The 22,270-nt window shown below is 40.9% G+C and overlaps 2 protein-coding genes across 2 annotated transcripts in view; both read left to right on the forward strand.

Moving 5' to 3' along the window:
- Positions 1-22,270, forward strand: part of gramd2b (GRAM domain containing 2B) — a 339,132-nt gene that overhangs the window by 268,876 nt on the left and 47,986 nt on the right. The gene's annotated exons all lie outside the window — the stretch shown is intronic.
- On the forward strand, positions 6,836-21,572 carry LOC146980843 (GTPase IMAP family member 8-like). Its single transcript, XM_085788021.1, has 8 exons — positions 6,836-6,869; positions 7,298-7,357; positions 7,571-7,630; positions 7,986-8,617; positions 10,718-11,348; positions 11,647-12,154; positions 19,994-20,943; positions 21,391-21,572. The coding sequence occupies exons 1-8, from the start codon at positions 6,836-6,838 to the stop codon at positions 21,570-21,572; spliced, it is 3,057 nt and encodes a 1,018-aa protein (XP_085644147.1).

Genomic DNA, 22,270 nt, shown 5'->3' on the forward strand with positions numbered 1-22,270 from the left:
TTACTGTAGTAACCGCCCAAACAGCTAGTCATGCTAACAATGCTAACAGTAAACTTTTAGTCCTTCTTGTCACTACCCGATTTGCAACGCTACCCGATTTGTGACAGCCACGTACGGCAACTCCACTTGGACAAACTTAGTTGAATTGACTTAGGATCACTGCCCCATGTGCGTCGCCAGAGACGGTTTATCTTTTTATTAGGCTATTTAAAAAAAAAAATACTTTATTAGTAATGTAAATTGAGGGTTCGTTGTGGTGGTATGGATCTTGATGCTCAGAAAACAGGAACACAGGCGGACTTTTAGTGTTTACTCTCGTCTTTTCTCGCCGGCCTCATCACCACGACAACCACAAACAATCACAACTAACCACAACACTCACTGAATAAACGAGTCTGCCGCGGCTGTCTTGTGACGGACGTCCGCGGGTTTTTTAAATTATTTTTTTTTAAATCAATTTCACAGTACCGTATTTTAAATGTACAGAACTGTAAGCAGACTTGCGATTGTACGCAAATCGGGCAGTGCCCAAATGAAGTTTGTCCAAGTGGAGTTGCCGTAGGCAGCTGTCCAAGATGGCGGCCGGTCTGCGCATGCGCAGACCAGTTTTGTCACAGATCGGGTAGCGTCGCAAATCGGGTAGCGACACTTCTCACCACATTTAACTCTGCCCCAGTCCCTCTGTCTATTTCTTTGTTTTGTTTTTTAGTTTTTTGGGGATTAGGTGGGATTACTGGCTATAGTTGGATCAGTGACATGTTGGCATGATGAGCAATTCAGAAATATTAAACATTTTAAAAGCATGCACCAGATCCCTATGTTAAAATGTAGGCTACATTTTGTATTCATTATGGTTGTATGTCATTTGAAATGACATTTGAACCTTTAAAAAAAAAAAAGTAAGACTGAATGCCCCTGAAAATGTCTCTCTCTCGCAAAAGAATGATAGGATAAATATTTAATACAGCGGGGAAAATAAGTATTGAACACGTCAACATTTTTCTCAGAAAATATATTTCTAATAGAGTTATTGACATGAAATTCATTTCACCAGATGTCGGCATCAACCCAAGTAATGCACACATACAAAGAAATCCGAACATTAATGTCCATAAATTAAGTTATGTGTAATAAAGTGAAATGACACAGGGAATAAGTATTGAACACATGAAGAAAAGGAGGGGCAAAAAGGTATGGAAAGCCAAGAAAGCAACTGGAGTTTGTCAGTATTTAGAATGTATTGCATGGTGTGTGTGCATGGAGGCCATGGCGGTTGAGTGCATTACTTATTGTTTTCTATGAAACAACTGTACCTGCTGATTCCAGGTCTGCCTGAAGCTCTCCACCAGTGATCCTGGACTGTTAGGGACCCTTCTGATTATTGTTTTGACTCTTCTGTCTGAAATCTTTGGTTGTGTAGGTCTTTAGACAGCTCTTAGACAGCTCTTTGCTATTACCTATCATGCAATACTTCTTGTCTGACACCTTGGTGGTGAGAAACCTTTTTAAAAGGCCTCAATCAGGACTAAACCGTAGGCTACAGTATTGATCTGAAATCACAGCAAACCCACCACCGTGTCAGTGCTCAGTGTTGTGACTGTCTAGAGCAGCTGATGTGTGAGAGAGTTGTAACTGAGTCTGTTGTTCATTTTTCATCTCCTTTGGTCTATTTTCCTTCTCTTTGTGGTTGTTTTTTGTTTCCTTGTAGGCTAGTCATTTTTTGGTTGCTTCTTGTTTTGCTCGTTTTTGGCATCTCTTTATGCAATGTTTCTTTGGACTGGTGCATTTCACAACTGTCACCTAATTAAATACAAATGAACTGCAACAGCTAAAATATAGGACATGTAGGCTAATTGATAAAATCGCAAGATGAGTTATTTGTTTTCCTCCAAATTATGATCGTAGTGACTGCCATCTTAAGGCAACTTGCATGATTTAACTGTTGTATGGTTCTTGGGATCAGAGTTGCTGTCTGCAGCTCATTTGTCTGTTTGTTGTCTTTTTTTTTTAGCTGCTGCTAGGACAAGTGGCAAACAACACAAACAGAGAAGGACATACAAAGGTTACAACGTTTGACAAGACAAATTAGACAAAACTGTACATATGTTGTGGTGGTATATGACATGTGAGTAGGCTATGTGTGTGTGTTCTGTGTGTGCCTATAAGTATGGAGTATGTGCTGGGGATTGAGCTAGAATGACTCAATGAAGCATGACAAGGAAACGAGTGAAAGCAAGAATAAACAACAAAAGAGAAAAAATAAAAAAGTAATTAAATTAAATTAGATTTTTCTTTAAAAAAAGAAAAGAAAAATAATAATATTCTTCCCCTTCCCTTATCTCCCCCTCTTCCTTGGCCATCCGTAAACCAAATTCCTCTTATGGCTCTTGTGGTGTAGTTATGACACTCACTATTTCTTTCTGTCTCTTTATGGCCAGTTTTGATTTGTTTTCTGTTGTTTTTGTTGTCACTTTGCTTTGCTTTGTAGTTCCTCTGTTTTTTATTTCTCAGTCTGCTGCTTTGTGTCTCTGTAGCTGTAGCCCTGGAGCTGTCTGAACCTGTGGGCTGCTGGGTTCTCTAATCCTGTCATGCTAATAAGGTAAGAGCAAAACGTTTCAGTAACCTATGTAACTTGTTAATACTTGTTTGAGTGGAGTCTGTGCAGTGAGCTGACTGTCTGATGCCTCGCTGCGTCCAGCAGGTGGAGCTCTAACATAATGAAAAGAGCTCCACATGCCAGCGCTTTTTCAAACCAGTCTATTTTACAGTCTATGGTTCAAACAGGTGGTTTGTTGCTGTCTGCAGAGTCTGTAACAACTTTAACACAGTAGCCTATTTGCTGCACAACTTTAAAATATTTCCTGCCCGGCTCAATGTGTTCAAATCACAATCAGTTAGAAGCTTTCTCGTTTCAGACTTGATTTTTAATTTGTCCGTGCCTCATGAATGTTTACCTGAGCTGTTTTTTTGTTTTTTATTTGTAGTAAACTTCACGTCAGAGGGATGGGGATATTTATGAAACGGGATGTACACGTGTAAATATTTAGATCTCAGCAGCTTCGAGTCAAATAAATTGTTTATAGTCAATAGATAACTTTCACTTTCGGATTGGAGTCGGACTGATGGCACAGCATGAAGTTCGGATGTCGAAGCAACTTGAACAACTTCAATGAAAAACGCCATTGTACTAGTGAGGAAATCTGATCAAATCAGGAGAACGACTGACGTTAGAGACGGATTATTGATCATCTGCAGGTGAGTGCATTTCATCATCTAATTTCTACATCTGATTAGTCACTCGGGTGTTAATAACTCTGTCTGCGGACTGGATTTGTCACTGTGATGGCGTCGCAACCTGCATGAGACAGTCGGGAAACGTAACTGATGTGAAATTGTGAAAATGAATGCTCGATCGTTCTTGAACGCATCGAAGATGTTTTCTGGTAATTAATTTAGCCTACCGTGATTCCAGGCGAATACAAATTTAATTAAGTAGGCCTATGTAAATGAGAAACGTGCAGAGGAAATGTCGGTTGTTTCAATTTATCTCAAATCTCAAATTCGGTTGAGATAAAGTCTTGTGAGTGTTTATGTTTCTCACGTCGGTTAAGATTAAATTTGTTTTCCCCCTCGGATCAGTGGCATTAATAACAGTAGTAATTTGGTATTTCAGATGTCAGCGGTTTGAAGCAGGAAGAGGAATAAAACCTACATAAAGCAGGCAGGAAAAATGCCCCTAAATCAGGTCTTATGTGAAGAGTTAAATGCAGGGGCGGATTGGCCATAGGGAGTACCGGGAGTTTTCCCGGTGGGCCGGTCACTAATGGGCCGATAGGCGGCCGTTTTTTATTTATTTATTTATCTTTTTTTTTCGCCATGCCTCGCCTCGCCTATTGTAACTCTCCCGGCCCAGGGAGAGAGACGTGCATCAGCTCGGCCCACAGTGCTCAGCTGCAGACACAGCAGAGAGGTGACGATTGGCCCAGTGGCTTGTCTACCTGGCCCAATGGCCCTATGAGAGGCTACAGAGGCCCAGGAGTCCCACCCACGCATGTTCTAGCCCCCCCCTCGTCCAATCACTTTTAATGGTGAGGAGTCATGATGAGAGAGAGAGCGAGAGAGAGAAAAAAACAAAAACACCAGTGCACGAAAACGGAAAAGAAAAGTAAAAAAAACCCGCAAAGGCAGCGCGGAAAAATGGAGGAAAGTAACATAAAAAGAAAAGCTCTAGCAGCACAGACTGCTGAAAGTACAACAATTACGCAGATGTTTGCTGCAGGGGCCGCCTGGCCTGGCCAGGGCTAGAAGCACTGATGCTGCAGCTTCAGCAGCAGGTCCTTCACGTGAGTCTGAAGGGAGTGAGGCATTACCACCGCCCTTATGGTGCAGGAGGAGGCTGAAAAAAGTGTTGAGGAAGACTCTCCACCATGTGAAGGAGGTAGTGAAGCAGGTAGAATGGTGTGGATAAACATTCATTAAAATACTGTAAATGGTCCAGAACGGTTGCTATGAACGTTACTTGACATAATAAATAGCTATAGCTAATAACTCTGATGGTGTGGTGTGTTACAGCTAAATCTAGTTATCTAAAGTATTGGAAAACAATAACTATATTCATATACTATCCTGATTAATTGATTAGTTGCTTTTATTAAAGTGCCCTCACTCAAATTTGGTCATGAAGGACATTGAGCTAACAACTTAACAAGTATGTATGCTTTCCATATTTTTTTCAGTCAGTGTTTATGGTTTATTGTCCTTTCAACAGTTTAACATTATACAGTTAAAATTAATAAAACACTTATTAACTACTGTTACAGTAAAACATCATTCTGCATACATATTACTCATGATGCAGTACACAAATTACAAGTATTTCTTGTCATGCTTCATTGTCTATACATTATGTTGAGCTGTACTGTCTTTCTAAGATAAAATTAGTGTTTGTCCATTTTTCAGATCATTGTACTATTGTTTTCCATACTTTAGCCAAAGTTCTGATTGCATGCAGACTCATTATGTGCATGTAATTTTGTCCAAACTTAACTTATTCCACACTATTCCTCTACTTTGTTGTATATTGTATATCGTTTAGTAGTGGTGTTATTAAGAGCTTGTGTGTTTGTATGTACATCAACAGTGCTAGTTGGCAAAATATCCGCGTGCAGCTAGTGGGCCGGTCTGGACCAAAAAGTCCAGGGCCAAATTTTTGTCCCAGTCCACCCCTGGTTAAATGTTTAAAGAACAGCAAAAGTGATTTAAGTTACAGAGGTGATAGAAGAGGTCATGCAGTCATAGCTGGTGATGTATAAGTGCCTTTTAAGATTCAACATGAAAGGAGTTTGTAACAGTGATAACACAGGAAGCCAGCACCCAAAGATGGCTGTGCACATCTGTGAGACTAGATAGTAGGCTACTACTGATGAAATATTTGTACCTTCAGCAAAATATCAGTGAATGCCCTGGAGATCAATAAAAGCCTACAATAACCAGTAAAAAATACATAAGTTAAAGTAGGATATGTAAAGGTAATGAATATAAAATGAAACCACAGATTTTGTAGTATATTCCATTAATTTGTGCATCTCCCATAGGCTGTTGCCTTATATGGTTTCTGGTGTCCTGGTGTTGCATATGTTTTTTAGAAATGAGTTTAATGTGATTTATGTGAAGACGTAAACAAATTGTTGAACTTTTATTTTATTTTAAAGAGCAGCCGAATTGAATCCTGTTCACTGATCTTTGCATATTTTGACTCATGATGAAAGTGATGATGTTAAAGGACAATTCCGGGCAAATTCAAGTCGGGGCTGTATGTTCCTAACATTTTAGGTCTAAAAGAAGGAATCTGAAGATTTTTCTGTTTAATCGCTCCTGTTTTGCGGTAGTTGTGTCTGTCCCATTCATCACGGCCACGGCAGCAATGAATGGGAGCGGATGCAAGTTCCGCTGTTTAGGCTGTTTACAGCCCTCAAAGCTGCAATTTTTTTCCACAGACAGCGTCATATGGCGACTCAAACATGCACCGAGAAGTTTTTTTACTTCAAGCAAGCCGACATGTTTGTAAAACTCTACTGTATCTAATTCAAAGTCTCCCAGAGTCTCGCGCGAGACCCAAGTTGACGCTCAGTGTGTTCACGGGCAGTCTGAGCTACAGTTTGTGTCATAAACACAGGAATATCAACTCTTTACTTGCTTGAAGTATACATTTTTATCCGCAGACAGCGTCAGGTGGCTACTCAAACATCCGCCGAGAAGTTTTTCTTACTTGAAGCAAGTAAAGAGTTGATATTCCCGTGTTTATGACACAAACGGGAGCTTTCCCACTGCACCTGAACACACCGAGCACGGCAACTGGGTCTAGCGCGAGACTCAGGGAAACTTTGAATTAGATCTAGTTTTACAAACATGTCGGCTTGCTTGAAGTAAATAAACTTCTCGGTGCATGTTTGAGTAGCCATCTGACGCTGTCTTTGGCTTTGAGGGATGGAAACAGCCTAAACAGCGGAACTTACATCCACTCCCATTCATCGCTGCCGTGCCGATGCAGGGACAGACACAACTACCGCAAAACAGGAGCGATTAAACTGAAAATCTTCAGATTCCTTCTTTTAGACCTAAAATGTTAGGAAAATACACCCCCGCGTTGAATTTGCGCGGAATTGTCCTTTGACATGTTGGTGACAGAGTTGAAACACCATTCACTGCTTTTCTTCAGATGTTAACTGAACACTTGGTAATTTATTTGTTATTGTGTACGTGACAGATAGTAAGGTTACAAATTTTAGTGGTTGAGAAACTAAACTCTTTCCTCTTCCCTCCAGCCAAGGTCAAGATGGCTGCTGCTGCTGCTGCTGCTGCTGCTGCAGGTGAGTCAGTGAAGCATCTTATTTCACACTTAAAGCTGGATGGAAAATTGTGAAGTCTGAACAACATGTTGCAGCATGTTAAGTTCTCCACAGGCCTAAATCTGACACCCAGACTTCATCAACACCTGAAGATAAAAAAAAAACGTGAAAACATGTGAGAAATGCAGTTAGTAATAATAATGATTGTTCTCATCCCTTAGTGGCTGCATTGATCAAGGATTCAATAATTTGAACAAGTCTATATGTGTTTATACTTATCTTTGTTGGGTAATGATCTGATCCACACAATTAACTCATGAACTGAATCTAAACTAATCCGCAAGGTCCAACCCAAAGTGAACCCATTACTGTGATTACCTATTACTGCTTTGTATATTAATGCTGACTGATATAATTTTGATGTTTTTTAATTTTCTGTTGTTTTGTAGATGATGATGAATTAAACTCTCAGATGCGCAGCAGCAGTCCTGACTTCCCTCGCCCTGACTGTGAGTGAAACTGCATGAGATATCAGTCTCTCTGAGAAATGAAATCATCATTATTCAGCAACGAGCCATTAGATAACATCAGAAGTAACCTACAGTCACCATAGTTTTTCATGGTGCTATTGCTAAGGGTTAGAACATACAAAAACAAAACAAAAATATAGAATGAAATGAATATAAAACATAAGTATATCGTATATTTCTTTATCCTTATAGTTACAGAAGAAGTTCAACCTCTGAAGCGCTGCAGTAGCTTTCCTCACCTGCCACCTGAAAGTGAGTCAAACTGAACGGGCAATTTTGGGTGATTTGTCCAAAGGTGTTGAAAATACTCATTTATGTTATGTATCCATTAAGATATGGTACAGTATGATAACACATGTTTAAAATCAACCCAAGCTGGGAGGTTCAGTGGTGCAGTGGTTAGAGCATGTCGCATGTTGGCATGGCCTGAAGCAGTGATTGCCGGTTCAAGCCATGATGCATGAATGACAACATCAAAGTACAAAAATGTCATGATTGGATATGAAATTATATTTTAAAAAATGTAAACAAGCTTTACTTTGACTTTATTTTTTTTTAAAGGGTTCTGTTTAAATGCCACAATTGACAGAATAAATTTTCTTTCCAGTGTCTGAGCTGAGGGTTGTTCTGCCGGGGAACAGCTGGTCTGAGAGGAGTTCAGTGGGGAACTTCATCCTGAAAGAGACCAAGTTCAACACTGAGGAAGAACCAGACTGTTGTCAGAGAGTCAGTGGACAATGGGAGGGGAAACAAATAGTCCTCATCAACACTCCAGATCTGCTGCATCCAAACATCTCTGAAGACAAACTAACAGAGTTTATAAAGGACTGTGTGAGTCTCTCTGATCCTGGACCTCATGTGTTCCTGCTGGTTCTACAGCCTCAAGACTTCACTGAGGAACAAAGACAGAAGCTTTGCACAGTTCTTCAACGCTTTAGTGATCGATCATTTGATCATTCACTGATACTGATATCAACACCCAGAGAGGAGAGTCCAGTTGAAAACTACATGAACCATCCACCATTAAAACACATGATCAGAACCTGTAGATACAGATACTTGAAGGAGGAGAACCTCGAACTTCCAGAGCTGTTAACAAGAATGGATCAAATTGTGAAGGAAAACAATGGACATGTGAGCTGTGATGTTTTTGAGGAAGCAGCACCAGGTTTAACATGTGATCAGGAAAACCTGAAACAAGAGGAAGGAACCAGTTTTAACTTGGCTCCTACAAAAACTGTTGGTAAGTGCAGGACAATCACTCAGTAAATTACAGCTTTAATTATAGCTGCTGCGCAGCGATGGGTCGGGTCCGGGCTACTTTTGGGCATATTTAGGCAATTCTGAGCAACAAACAGGAGAATAGGAAGACAAGACAGTTGTCCTTATAGTGTCCAATTTGCATCAGTTGAGGATTGAACCCACAACCTCGGGAACCAAAGACTGTTGTCTATCGCACTGAGCTAATTGACAAGTGGCAGTTCAACAGTGGCTTCACAAATTGAGTAAGCCATTCACTGTCTTGTAGGCAGAAAAAGAAAAATCAGTTTTTGAGGTAAAATAATGATATGTATTTGTCAAACATCTACTATGAGCCTAAGATGTTAGGAGCCTTCGCACATGGTCCAGTCCAAGCTATTTGGATTTTTAAATTTAGAAGCTTGCTGTGATGCCACCATTAGGACAATTGTCTTGTGTTTCGTGTTGAGGACATTTGACATTTTGATTTGTCATCATCATCATCCTGGCTGGGTCTTGAACTCACAACCTCTGACACCAAGAACCAGCGCTTAACTCAGTGAGCTAATTATCTGGAAGTGAGACATGGTGTGTGTCTTCTCAAATAGACTCAGGGAGTCAGTGTCCGGGCAGCTGTTGTGGACGCAGATTTCTGTTATCTAAACAAAAATCTGTTAATACATAAATTGCATTTAGACAGCAAAATAGCTTGAGGACATCTGCCATTTCAAACTGTCATCATCATCATCATTAACACCCTCGCTGGGTCTCGAACTCACAATCTCTGACACCAAGAACCAGCTCCTAACTCACTGAGCTAATTAGCTGGTAGTAAGACCTGCTGTGTAGCTTCATTTATCCACTCAGGTGAGTCAGTGCCCGGGCAGCTGTTGTGATGAAATGGTCAAAATGTCAATAATTCAGTCATCTAAACAAAAATCTGATAATACATAAATTGCATCTTGACAGCATGGAAATGTTGGTGATTTGTTTTTAATGATAAGTGTTTTGCTTCATAAGAGAAAATATGATGTTTATAAATTCCAGTCTCACATTGACTGCAGTTGTTCCCATGAGAGCAGAATTCAAAATGTTCTAGAAAATTCAGTTTTTGAATTAAAATTCTGATATTTGCCAAACTTCATCAACCATGACTCCAGAATATTCTCATTTTTTTTCAGGAAGTTTGAAAATGTATTTAGCAAGAATTTGATGGTATATGTTTATAGTAGTGTTTACAGTCAAACGTTTTCATGCACTGTAGGCTCAATTTTTGCTTAATCAAAAATCCGAGAAACAAGTTTTGTGGAGGACAGTCTGGAGATGCTCTGTAGCAAGTTTGGTGTCAATTGAGCAAAAATTGTGGGAGGAGATACATTTTAAAAGTTTTACAGTTATTGAAAAAAACAGAGTGATGGACTTCATAATTTGTAATAAGTTTAAGTGGACAAAAGTTTCAGCAGTATTGAGGCTACATTGTGGTGAAGTTTCAACACTGTAGCATCTACCGTTGGTTTGGTAGGAATTTTTAAAATTTTTAAATTTAAACGCTTATTGTGCCCCCCCTGGGAGGGGGGGGCACATGTCCTTGGAGTTGAGTGAATCTGGCATGGGACTGAACCTTTGTGCAAAGTTTGGTGAGTTTTCGCCCATGGGAAGTATGACTTCCTTGGAAGAAGAAGAAAGAAAGAAAGAAGAAGAAGAAGAATTCCTAGGAATACAATAGTGTCCTGGCAGCTGCGCTGCCCGGACCCTAATTAATAATGAAAACAGAATCACACTGTGGTACTTTACATTACTGTGTCTTTGACAGAGGTGAAAACTCCCAGTGAATGTTCGACAATCCAACCATAAGTGTATAATATCATAATTATCCAGGAAAATACAGTAGTAACACACTGACTAAAAAGGATTCATAATAAATAAATGAATAAAATCCCCATTGCTCATGTGAGAGACTGTACATTTTGTCTATATACATGTATTTTGCAAATTTTACACGAGTTGTCACATATTATTTAGAGTTTTTTTAAGGATATTTCCTGCTCAGTATTGCCAAAATGCATTCAAATATATTTATTTATTTATTTTACAGCTCTAAACCTGGTTCTGTGTGGGAGGAGAGGAGCAGGGAAGACTTCAGCAGCTGAGGCCATTTTAGGTCAGACAGAGCTTCATTCAGTCTCCAACTCATCAGAGTGTGTTAAACATCAGGGAGAGGTGTGTGGACGTCAGGTTTCCCTGGTGGAGCTTCCTGCCTTGTATGGAAAACCTCAGGAGGAAGTGATGGAGGAATCATTCAGGTGTATCTCCCTCTGTGATCCTGAGGGCGTCCATAGCTTCATCCTGGTCCTACCTGTGGGTCCCCTCACTGATGATGACAAAGGAGAGTTAGAAACCATCCAGAACACATTCAGCTGTAGAGTCAATGACTTCACCATGATCCTGTTCACTGTGGAGTCAGATCCTACAGCTCCAGCTGTTGTTAACTTTGTCAGAGATAACAGAGACATCCAGGAGCTCTGTCAGAGCTGTGGAGGAAGATCTGTTGTTGTCAACATCAAGGACAAACAGCAGATCCCTGAGCTGATGGACACTGTGGACAAGATGAGAGCTGACAAGGACAAACCATCCTGCTACACAACTGAGACTTTTGCTCATGTTCAAATAGAAAAAATTACTCAACTGAAGACTGAACTGAAGGAGTGGAGAACAAAACACACAGTCAGTGGTAAGTACTGAACAATTGTTGAGTGCATAAATAGACATACTTACATACCATTTTTTCTAACATTTTGAGCCACTGGATTTTTTGTTTTCATGAGCTGTAAGCACCAAAATTAAAAAGAAAATGTAAATGACTCTAGATGTATTGAGTATATTATTACATATTATAATAATAAAAAATTACATTGCAATTTTTTTTTACTTGCAGTACATTGCATATTTCCATCTACATAGTGGTTAAACTGTCAGCACTTAAATTAACTAACTAATTAACTATTAACTTAAGTTTTCATTTTTCACAGGTGAAGCCATCCAGAGCTCAGACTGTCTCAGGATTGTGCTGATAGGGAAGACAGGAAGTGGAAAGAGTTCTTCAGGAAACACGATTCTGGGAAGAAAAGAGTTTATAGCTGAATCAAGTCAAACATCAGTAACCAGGTTTTGTCAGAAAGCTCAGGGTGAAGTGGACGGCCGTCCTGTTGTTGTGGTCAACACTCCTGGTCTGTTTGACACAACCTTGTCCAATGAACAAGTTAATGAGGAGATGGTGAAATGTATCAGTCTTCTGGCTCCAGGACCACATGTCTTCCTGTTGGTGGTACAGATCGGAAGATTCACAGCAGAGGAGAAGGAGACACTGAAACTCATCAAGAACGTCTTTGGGAAGAATTCAGAGTCGTTCACCATCATTCTTTTCACAAGGGGAGATACACTGATTCGTGAGAAGCGGTCCATTGATGAGTACATTGAAAAAAAATGTGACGATTCCTTTAAGAAGTTGATCTCTGACTGTGGAGGAAGATACCATGTGTTTAATAACTATTGTAGAAGCTAAAATATATTTTTGCCTGCCATTTTGCTGTAGGTTTGACGTCATTGCGTTGATGATGTCATTTGCATTCACACATTGAGGGGGTGTGGTTATTTTCTTTACTTAGTGTGTGTGTGTGTGTGGTGGCGGGAGTTTTTGAACACAAAGAGAGAGAGAGAACTAAGCTCATATATTTTTTGTTGACCGTCAATTTACCATCATTTTCACCTTATCATCTCACCAGTATCATTATTATTATTTATTGAAAGGGCACGTATTAATTTCCCTTTTTGATATAACTGCTTGTTGGCTCTTTTTGATTTTTGTCACAATAAACACTTTAAACTGATCGTGGACCCATGGAGTTTTTGGACGCGTCACAAAAGAGCTTTAAGTTCCTCAGCGGCTGAAGTTTATTGAAAGACAGCCACAACATTAGTCAACAAAAAATATTAACGTTAAAATAAAAGACTTTGGATCGCGGAGTTTGTTGGAATTCCGGACCACCTTGGACCCTGGGATTGGATTCTCATGGGATTGGATTCAGCTCACCGGCATGGGAAAAAGAAATCACAGCGGAGCGCTGCGTAAAAACAACAAAGGAGTGAAAAGCAATCACAGCGGCGGCGCATCACAGCCATCAGAAGCGTATGTTGAGATTCCTTCTGTGTATTGGATGAAATTTGGAACACAGTGTGGACTTGAATTGGATGCTGCTCGTCCAGTGAGGACTGGGACTGTTGTTTTGGCTTGTGTGTTTGTGCGCTGGACGCACGCGCCGAGTTCGGCGGAGTTTGGAAGCCGTGTGGATTGTTTGTGGCACCGTGGCTGCTTGTTGGATCAAAAGAGCGCACGGACTCAAAGTTGAGCTGTGGAACGTTTGTGAATGGATTCATGATTCATCGGTTGCGTGGTGTTTATGCTTTGCTGTGTATATTGATGAGCTGTGCACGTTGGAAATGTCAAAATGAGTGAAACAAAGGATGCGAGTGATGAAATGGAGAGGAGGACGGTCAAGCTTACAACCAAAGCGCTGGCTTATAAAATTAATACGCTTCAGCATGAGCGTCATACGGCGGTGAAGAAACTTAAAGGGCTCACACGTGAAATTAAGGAGCTCATGAAAAGGGATGCAAATGCAAAGGATGTGCAATGGAATTTGGAGAGACTGATTCAACTGTTTGAGTGTGCAAAAACTGCGCATGAATCAGTGATTGTATTGCTTCCTGAGGAGGATCAAGAAACTCAGAATGACTGGTTTGCACGCATAAACAAATACCACACAGGCTTTGTGGAGGATGTGAAACAATGGCTTTTTGACAATGAAAGACACTCTATGCAAACAGGTCATGTGACTGTGAATTTACCTGCTGCAGATTCAGACACTTCTTCCATCTTACATGAGAAAGCACCTGTTGAATCAAAGGAGGAAATTCCTCCACAGGACAATCCTCCCCCTGACCTAACCTCAAAAGCAACATCTGATGTGCAGGAACTAATTCAACCGAGTGACAGTGTGTCTAATGTTGCAAGCAGCAGGAAAAGCAAACACAGTGCTTCCAAGGCAAGCTCTAAAGCATCAAGTACTTCATCTGCACGCATTAAAGCCGAGGCTGATGTAGCTGCTCTTGTTGTACGACAGAAAATGCTGAAAGATAAACATGCTCTGGAGGAACAGGAGGAGTTGATAAGGAAGAAAAAAGAGCAGCTGGAGCTGGAGGCCGACATTGCTGCTACTATGGCCAAGGTGCATGTTCTTGGAGCATCAAGAGGATCCAGTGTACAAAGTCATCCAACTAAAATGTCTGATGATATGATGTCATATTTTGAAAAGTATCAAGGAAAGAGAGCACTTGATGTTGAAGCAAAAGCTTTTGTGCCAAATACAAAAAACATACAACTACATGGACAAAGTCTCCCAGATCAAAACATCACAAATCTACAACCCATTATAGGAGCTGCGACTGCGCACACAGCTGCAGCTCACACCCAACCTTCCAATACAGATCCCAGAACACTCAACTCAACCATCATGGATGCAGGTGATCATGCACATGTGACCACACCAGCCATCTTACCTACCTCCAACAGTGGTGAACAGAACAACATATACTCAGTCATGGACAAACAAAATGAAATCACTGCTCTGTTAATTCATCAACAGTGCCTTTCTTCTATGCCAAAGAGGGAAATTCAAGTTTTTGATGGTGATCCCCTTCAGTACCAAACATTCATTAAATCCTTTGAACACAGTATTGAAAGCAAAAATGAAAACTACAGAGACCGTTTATATTACTTGGAGCAATACACAAGAGGACAGCCGAGGGAAATAGTAAGGAGCTGCCTACACATGGATTCAGACAGAGGATACAGGAAGGCTAAAGCTTTACTTCAGGAGCATTTTGGCAACGAGCACAAAATTGCTAGAGCTTACATGGATAAGGCTCTTGCATGGCCATCAATAAAACCTGATGACACAAAATCCCTTCAAGCATACACCCTTTTTCTTCAAGGATGTTGCAACGCCATGGAAGATGTCAACTACATGAAGGAGCTGGACATGCCTTCAAACATGCTCATCATCATAAAGAAATTGCCCTATCGGCTGAGGGATAAATGGAGAACTGTGGCTTGTGATTTCCAGGTAAAATACAATCAAAGAGCTACCTTCAAGGATGTGGTGGATTTCCTGGAAAGACAAGTGAGGATTTTGACAGACCCAGTGTTCGGAGATATAAAAGACACTCCAGCAGTGAGCAAAGAGGTAAGAAGGTTCAAGTCACAACCTCAACCTAGGATAAAAGGAAGTATCTTTGCTACCACTGTGACACTTAAAGAAAATAATGGAAAAGGCACGAAGGAAAGAGAAGGTTTGTGTGGTCTGAAAAGCTGTTTGTTTTGTGAAGGTGGACATGGTTTGGATATGTGTTCAAAATTGGAAAAGAAGACACAGGATGAGAAAATCGCTTTCATGAGAGAAAATGGAATATGTTTTGGCTGTTTGGGTAAAGGGCACCTCAGCAGAGACTGCAGAAAACGACTCACCTGTGACATATGTGGTTTAAAGCATCCCAGGATGTTGCATATTCACCAAAGAAAAAAGGAGATGGACACACAGCAAACGGAAACAAAGGACACAGCTAGAAGGAGTGCTGTAGCTTCGGTCCAAACCAGTGATCTTACTGGGGCCGGTGAGGATAACTGCAAACTCTCAATCGTGCCTGTACAAGTGAAAGCCAAGAAGGGAAGTGCAATAGTACAGACATATGCATTTCTTGACCCAGGTAGCACTGCATCGTTTTGTACAGTGGGCCTGATGACCAAGCTTAAGCTCAAAGGAAGAAGGTCAAGTATTCTTTTGAGAACCATGGGTCAAAGAAAGGTCGTTGGAACCAACATTGTTTCAGGTCTTGAAGTTGCTGGTCTGGATAGCAGCCATTTTTGTGATCTTCCAGGTATATACACCCAGAAGACTATGCCTGTGCATCAAGGAAACATCCCACATCAGAAAGATATTGAACAGTGGTCTCATTTGAATAATGTCCATTTGCCCAAAATTGAATCTGAGATTGAACTGCTCATTGGCTTGGATGTGCCAAGGGCTCTGGAGCCACTTGATGTTATACGGAGTGTGGGAGATGGACCTTATGCTGTAAAAACCATGCTTGGCTGGACAGTTAATGGACCACTTGGAAAAAAGGATGATGATGCTCAGGAACAGTCAACAGTCAATGCCAACAGGATCTCAGTTGTGAAACTTGACGTGCTGTGGGAGCAACAGTTCAGAAATGACTTCCCTGAGTGTGTTAGAGAAGATAAAGAACCATCAAAGGAAGACAAGATGTTTTTGGATTTGGTCTCACAATCTACCAGACTAGTTGATGGCCATTATTGCATTAATTTACCTTTAAAAGAAAAGGAAATATGTTTGCCTGACAACAGAAGTGTTGCTGAACAACGCACACTAAACTTAAAGAAAAGATTTAAAAGGGATCCATCTTTTCACTCTGAGTACACCAGCTTTGTGTCTGACATGTTAACCAAAGGTTATGCTGAACAGGTACCGGATTGTGTCTTGGAACGCAGCGATGGCAGAAAATGGTATCTGCCACATCATGGAGTCTTACATCCACAAAAGAAGAAACTAAGAGTGGTGTTTGACTGTGGAGCAACGTTTCAGGGAGTGTCACTGAATTCTCAGCTCTTACAGGGGCCAGACCTGACCAGTACACTAATAGGAGTCTTGACTAGATTCCGCAAAGAACCTGTTGTCATCGCTGCAGATGTTGAAGCAATGTTTCATCAAGTCAAGGTGCCAAGTGAAGACCGGGACTTGTTGCGATTCCTCTGGTGGCCTGATGGAGACTACAGTCAGAACATGGAGGAATATAGAATGACGGTGCATCTTTTTGGAGCGACTTCGTCCCCCAGTTGTGCAAACTTTGCACTTAGGAGATGTGCTGAGGACAATGTGAAAGAGTTCAGCCCTCAAGCTGTAAGCACTGTCATGAACAATTTTTATGTGGACGATTGCCTTGCGTCAGTAGCTTCAGAAGAGGATGCAATAGCTCTCTATCATGAGCTGCGAGCTATTTGCTTCAAAGGAGGTTTTGTGCTTAACAAGTGGATAAGTAACAGCCGTTGTGTGTTGGTATCCATACCTGAAACAGAGAAAGCAAAAGAGATGAAGAATTTGGACATGGATTGTGACAACCTACCTGTGGAGAGAGTACTTGGTGTACAATGGTGTGTACAGTCTGACGTCTTCAAGTTTAAAATCACCCTCAAAGACAGACCACTCACCAGAAGGGGAATTCTTTCCACAGTGAGCTCAATATATGATCCCCTTGGAATATTGGCGCCTGTCGTCTTGACTGCCAAGAACATCCTGCAAGATTTGTGCAGAAAAAAGGTTTGTTGGGATGATGCTTTAACTGATTCCACTGTGCAGGAATGGATGCGTTGGATTCAAGAGCTTCATGAGTTAGAAGACTTCAAGGTTGATAGATGCTTCAAACCCACAGACTTTGGAACCGTTGCATCTGCTCAGCTACATCACTTTTCAGATGCATGTGAAGATGGTTATGGAACTGTCAGCTATCTGCTACTGCATAACACTCATGGCCGAGCACACTGTGGATTTGTGATGGGAAAAGCAAGAGTGGCTCCATTAAAGCCAGCCACTATCCCTCGAATGGAGTTAACTGCAGCTACAATGGCAAGCAGGATGGACACTGTATGGAGAAAAGAGCTGCAGATGGATTTAGCAGATTCCATATTCTGGACTGACAGCACCTCTGTGCTTAAATACATCAACAACAAAACCACCAGATTCCGCACTTTTGTGGCCAACCGAGTAACTGAAATTCACAAGGTCTCACATGCACAACAGTGGAGATATGTCAACACAACTAACAACCCAGCAGACCTGGCTTCACGGGGTTTGAGAGTTGAAACTTTTCTTCGGAAAGAAATATGGCTGTCTGGGCCTGAATTTCTTCTTCAGTCTCAGGAAGAGTGGCCCCGAAATCCGGATGGTTTGGAAAAAATCTCACCAAAAGACTCTGAAGTCAAGAGCATCACTGTAAATGCTACTCAGGTAACGACTGAAACCATGGATCCAGTAACACACTTCATCCATCATTTCTCTACCTGGACTCATCTGAAAAGAGCTGTAGCATGGATACTCAGATTTAAAAAACTGCTTTTGTGTCTTAGCAGAAAAGGAAAACAAGCAACTCATGTCAATGTTCACAAGAACTTACCACAAAACCATACAGGAAATCTTCAGACTCTGGAAAACCCTCATCTCACCGTGGAGGAACTGGCTGCTGCTGAAATGGAGATAATCTGCTTTTGTCAGAAGAGGAGGTTTGCAGATGAAATTGCAAGTCTAAGGAAAGGAATGAATGTCAAGCGAACCAGTCACATTCATAAACTCAATCCCATTTTGGACAAAGATGTGTTGCGGGTTGGAGGCCGATTAAGCAGAGCAGCGATGCCAGAAGAGGTGAAACATCCAGTAATATTGGCTAAAGATTTCCACATTTCTGATCTGATTCTGCGACATATTCATGCAAAGGTGGGTCATGGTGGTCGCAACCATATGTTATCTGTCCTACGTCAAAAATACTGGATTCCTGGCGCCACTGTGTTGATCAGAAAGATACTGTCAAGATGTGTTATTTGTCGGCGTGTAAACGCTACCCCAGGTCAACAGCAGATGGCAGACTTGCCATTGGACAGAGTCACTCCAGGTGAACCTCCATTCACATATGTTGGAGTGGACTATTTTGGACCCTTTGGAGTGAAGCATGGAAGGAAAGTTGTGAAGCGCTATGGTGTTATTTTCACATGTTTGGCTGTAAGAGCAGTTCACATTGAAGTGGCATCGTCACTTGACACAGACTCTTTCATCAATGCCCTTCGGCGCTTCGTAGCCAGACGTGGTCAGATAAAAGAACTTCGATCTGATAATGGCACCAATTTTGTTGGAGCTCAGCGGGAGTTGAAAGAAGCAATTGAAAGCTGGAATCAAAATCAGATTCACAACACTCTGCTTAACAAGGGAATCAACTGGATCTTCAATCCCCCTGCTGGCTCACACCATGGCGGTGTATGGGAAAGATTGATTAAATCAGTGCGGAAGATTCTGAACTCAACTTTAAATGTACAAAATCTTGATGAAGAGGGTCTTCACACAGTTTTATGTGAGGCTGAGGCGATCCTCAACAGCCGCCCAATCACCAAGGCTTCTACAGACCCAAATGACCTTGAAGCACTCACCCCAAACCACCTTCTTCTCCTTAAAACCATGCCTTTATTGCCACCAGGACAGTTTACACAGGACGACATATATGCTCGACGCAGGTGGAGACAAATCCAGTATATGTCAGATCTGTTCTGGAAAAGGTGGGTTAAAGAATATCTTCCACAACTTCAGGAGAGACAGAAATGGTCTAAAATCAGACGCAACTTCACACCAGGAGACGTCGTGATCATCATGGATGATTCAGCACCTCGAAACACCTGGCTGACTGGAAAAATCGCAGAGACTATTCTGGATAAGAGAGGACTCGTTCGTCATGTCCGGATCAAGACCAAGACTGGATTTCTGAACAGACCAATCAACAAAATCTGCCTTCTATTGGAGTCAGAAGAACTGTGAAAGCTCAGACTGACTTTCTTTTTTGTTTTGGACTTTGACCTTTGCCCCTTACACATTACAGTACATACACTATGGACTATGGACTGATCCAGAGTGACAGTAGATCACTCTTTCCAACACTGTATGCACTTATAGCATTCTCATGAAGAAAGAAGATCTTCATAATGGACTCTCTATTGAAATGTACTTGTGTGTGTGATTATCATTTATTGGGTAATTATTATTGTTTGAGTTATAATAATTAGGGGCCGGTATTGTAGAAGCTAAAATATATTTTTGCCTGCCATTTTGCTGTAGGTTTGACGTCATTGCGTTGATGATGTCATTTGCATTCACACATTGAGGGGGTGTGGTTATTTTCTTTACTTAGTGTGTGTGTGTGTGTGGTGGCGGGAGTTTTTGAACACAAAGAGAGAGAGAGAACTAAGCTCATATATTTTTTGTTGACCGTCAATTTACCATCATTTTCACCTTATCATCTCACCAGTATCATTATTATTATTTATTGAAAGGGCACGTATTAATTTCCCTTTTTGATATAACTGCTTGTTGGCTCTTTTTGATTTTTGTCACAATAAACACTTTAAACTGATCGTGGACCCATGGAGTTTTTGGACGCGTCACAAAAGAGCTTTAAGTTCCTCAGCGGCTGAAGTTTATTGAAAGACAGCCACAACAACAATGATGAAGGAAATCTTTCACAAGTCAAAGAGCTGATAAAGAAGATCGACACCATGGTGAAGAAAAATGGAGGAAGCTGCTACACTAATGAGATGCTACAAGAGGCTGAAGCAGCAATACAGAAAGAAGTGGAGAGGATCCTGAAGGAGAAGGAAGAAGAGATGAAGAGAGAGAAGGAGGAACTAGAAAGAAAAAATGAAGAAGAAAAGGAGGACATGAAAAGAAGAATGGTAGAACAGAGAGCAGAAATTGAACGAGAGAGAAAACTGAAAGATAAACAACTCAAGGAAATGGAGGAAAAGATAAAGAAGGAACGTGAAGAGAAGCAGAGAGAACAGGAAGAGAGAGAAGAAGAAGACAGGAAGAAGAGAGAACTGGAAGAAATTCAACGACAAAAGTGTGAACAAAAAGTAAAAGACCTGGAGGAGGAAATAAGATCAAAAGCAGAATCAAAAGAGATCACTGACAAAAAGCTGGAGGAGAGTAAAGAGGAGATGAAAAAACAACAGGAAGGCTGGGAGAAGACACAAAAAGAGTGGTGGGAAAAACGAAAACAAGAAGATGAACAGAGACGACAGGAAGAACAAACAAGACTCAGAAAACTGCAAGAAGAATATGAACAAGAAAGAGAAAAATCTGAAAACAAAAGAAAAGAAGAGGACAGAGTGAGAAGAGAACAGGAAGAGAAGGAGCGTAAAGAATTGGAGGAAAAGTATAAGATAGAAACGGAGAAGATGAAGAAGAAGTACGAGGAGGAGGCCAGAAAACAAGCTGAAGAATTCAATGAGTTCATAGAGAAAAAGGAGATAGACTTTGCAGCTCAGATAGACAAATACATGAAGGAAGTGATGGATCTGAAGAAAGAAATAGAGGAAAAACAAAGAGAAGATGAACATTTACAGGATCTCCCAGAACACAAAGAAAAAGATCTGAAACAAGGTATGGATGAACTACAGGACAAACAAGAGATGACTAAGTTGATTCTGCTACTGCTGACCAAAAAGAAAGAAAACAGGAAAAAAATCAAGACGATGCAGAAAACACAGAAAAAAGAGATGAATGATCTTCTAAAAGAACATTCACTTGAAAACAAAAGAAAAGAAAAAGAAAAACTGGATGAATTTAAGAAAAGACACAAAGAAGAAATGAAATCATCAGAGAAAGAATTTGTGTACCAAAGTAAAGAAGAACAGAGGATGAGAAGAGCTGAGCTGTCCATCAAACAGGGGCAAGAAATTAAAGAGTGGGAACAGATGTTTTTGAAACAGCAAAGACAAAAGCAGAAAGAAGAACTGTATGAACTACAGAAGGAACATGAGGAAAAACTGAAAAAAATAAAAAATAAACTTTTGGAAGAAAACAAAACAAATGAGAACGAAAAATTAGATGAACTGCAAAGGAAACATGAGGAAGAGATGAACGAGTTGAAAGAGAAAATTGCAACCCAAGATGAAGACAGTGACAGGCAAGACCTGGAGGAACTGCAGAAAAAACATGAAAAAGAGATTGATGAACTGAAAGAGAAACTTCTGTGCCCAGAGGAGCAGCACCCCTGTTGGATTTCATGAGGAAAAGATCCAAAGTGCAGAGAAAAACTGAGATAACATCAAGTTAGAAACAAGTACACAGACGCTCTGCTAGAAGAAGGGCAATTTTCCTTTGCCAGGGTATTTTGTTTTTATTGCCTTACACCAGGGCTCTTCAACATTTTCCAGGCCAAGGACCCCCAAACCGATGGAGAGATGGAGCGGGGACCCCCTACTTATATATATTGTATAAAATTGTGTTTTATATTTAACTGGTCCTGTAGTGCCATATGCCAAAGCTACCATATTCTGGAATATAAATCACACCTTTTTTTTTAGGAGTTTGGCTGGTCATGGGACTCCTATATTTCAAAGGGACTTACATAAAAAATATATGCCTTGCCATCTATGATCACAACAGGTCACAACTACGCTCGTGGTAACTGAACGCTGCTTCTGCACCAATGAAAGAATTACACGACTAAACCATAAAAAGACAGAGAAAACAAAGCACAGTTTCCCCCACTGTCTTTTTCTCTGGCCTTTTATGCATTTATTTTGAAAGGGCAGCTGGAGAGAGACGGGGGCGCGGAGAGAAAGTGAGAGGGGGGATTGACACCAGAGGCGGGTCCAGGATATTTTCTGAGGGGTGGCACAGGGGGTACCAACAGTGAATCTGGGGGGGGCACCCAAAAGTAACAAAAATGAAGGCTGCCACTGATCGCTGTCTTGAATGTTTA

The sequence above is a fragment of the Trachurus japonicus genome, chromosome 9 (genome assembly GCF_045865225.1).
Source record: "Trachurus japonicus isolate A0001 chromosome 9, Traja_1.0".
NCBI lineage: Eukaryota > Metazoa > Chordata > Actinopteri > Carangiformes > Carangidae > Trachurus > Trachurus japonicus.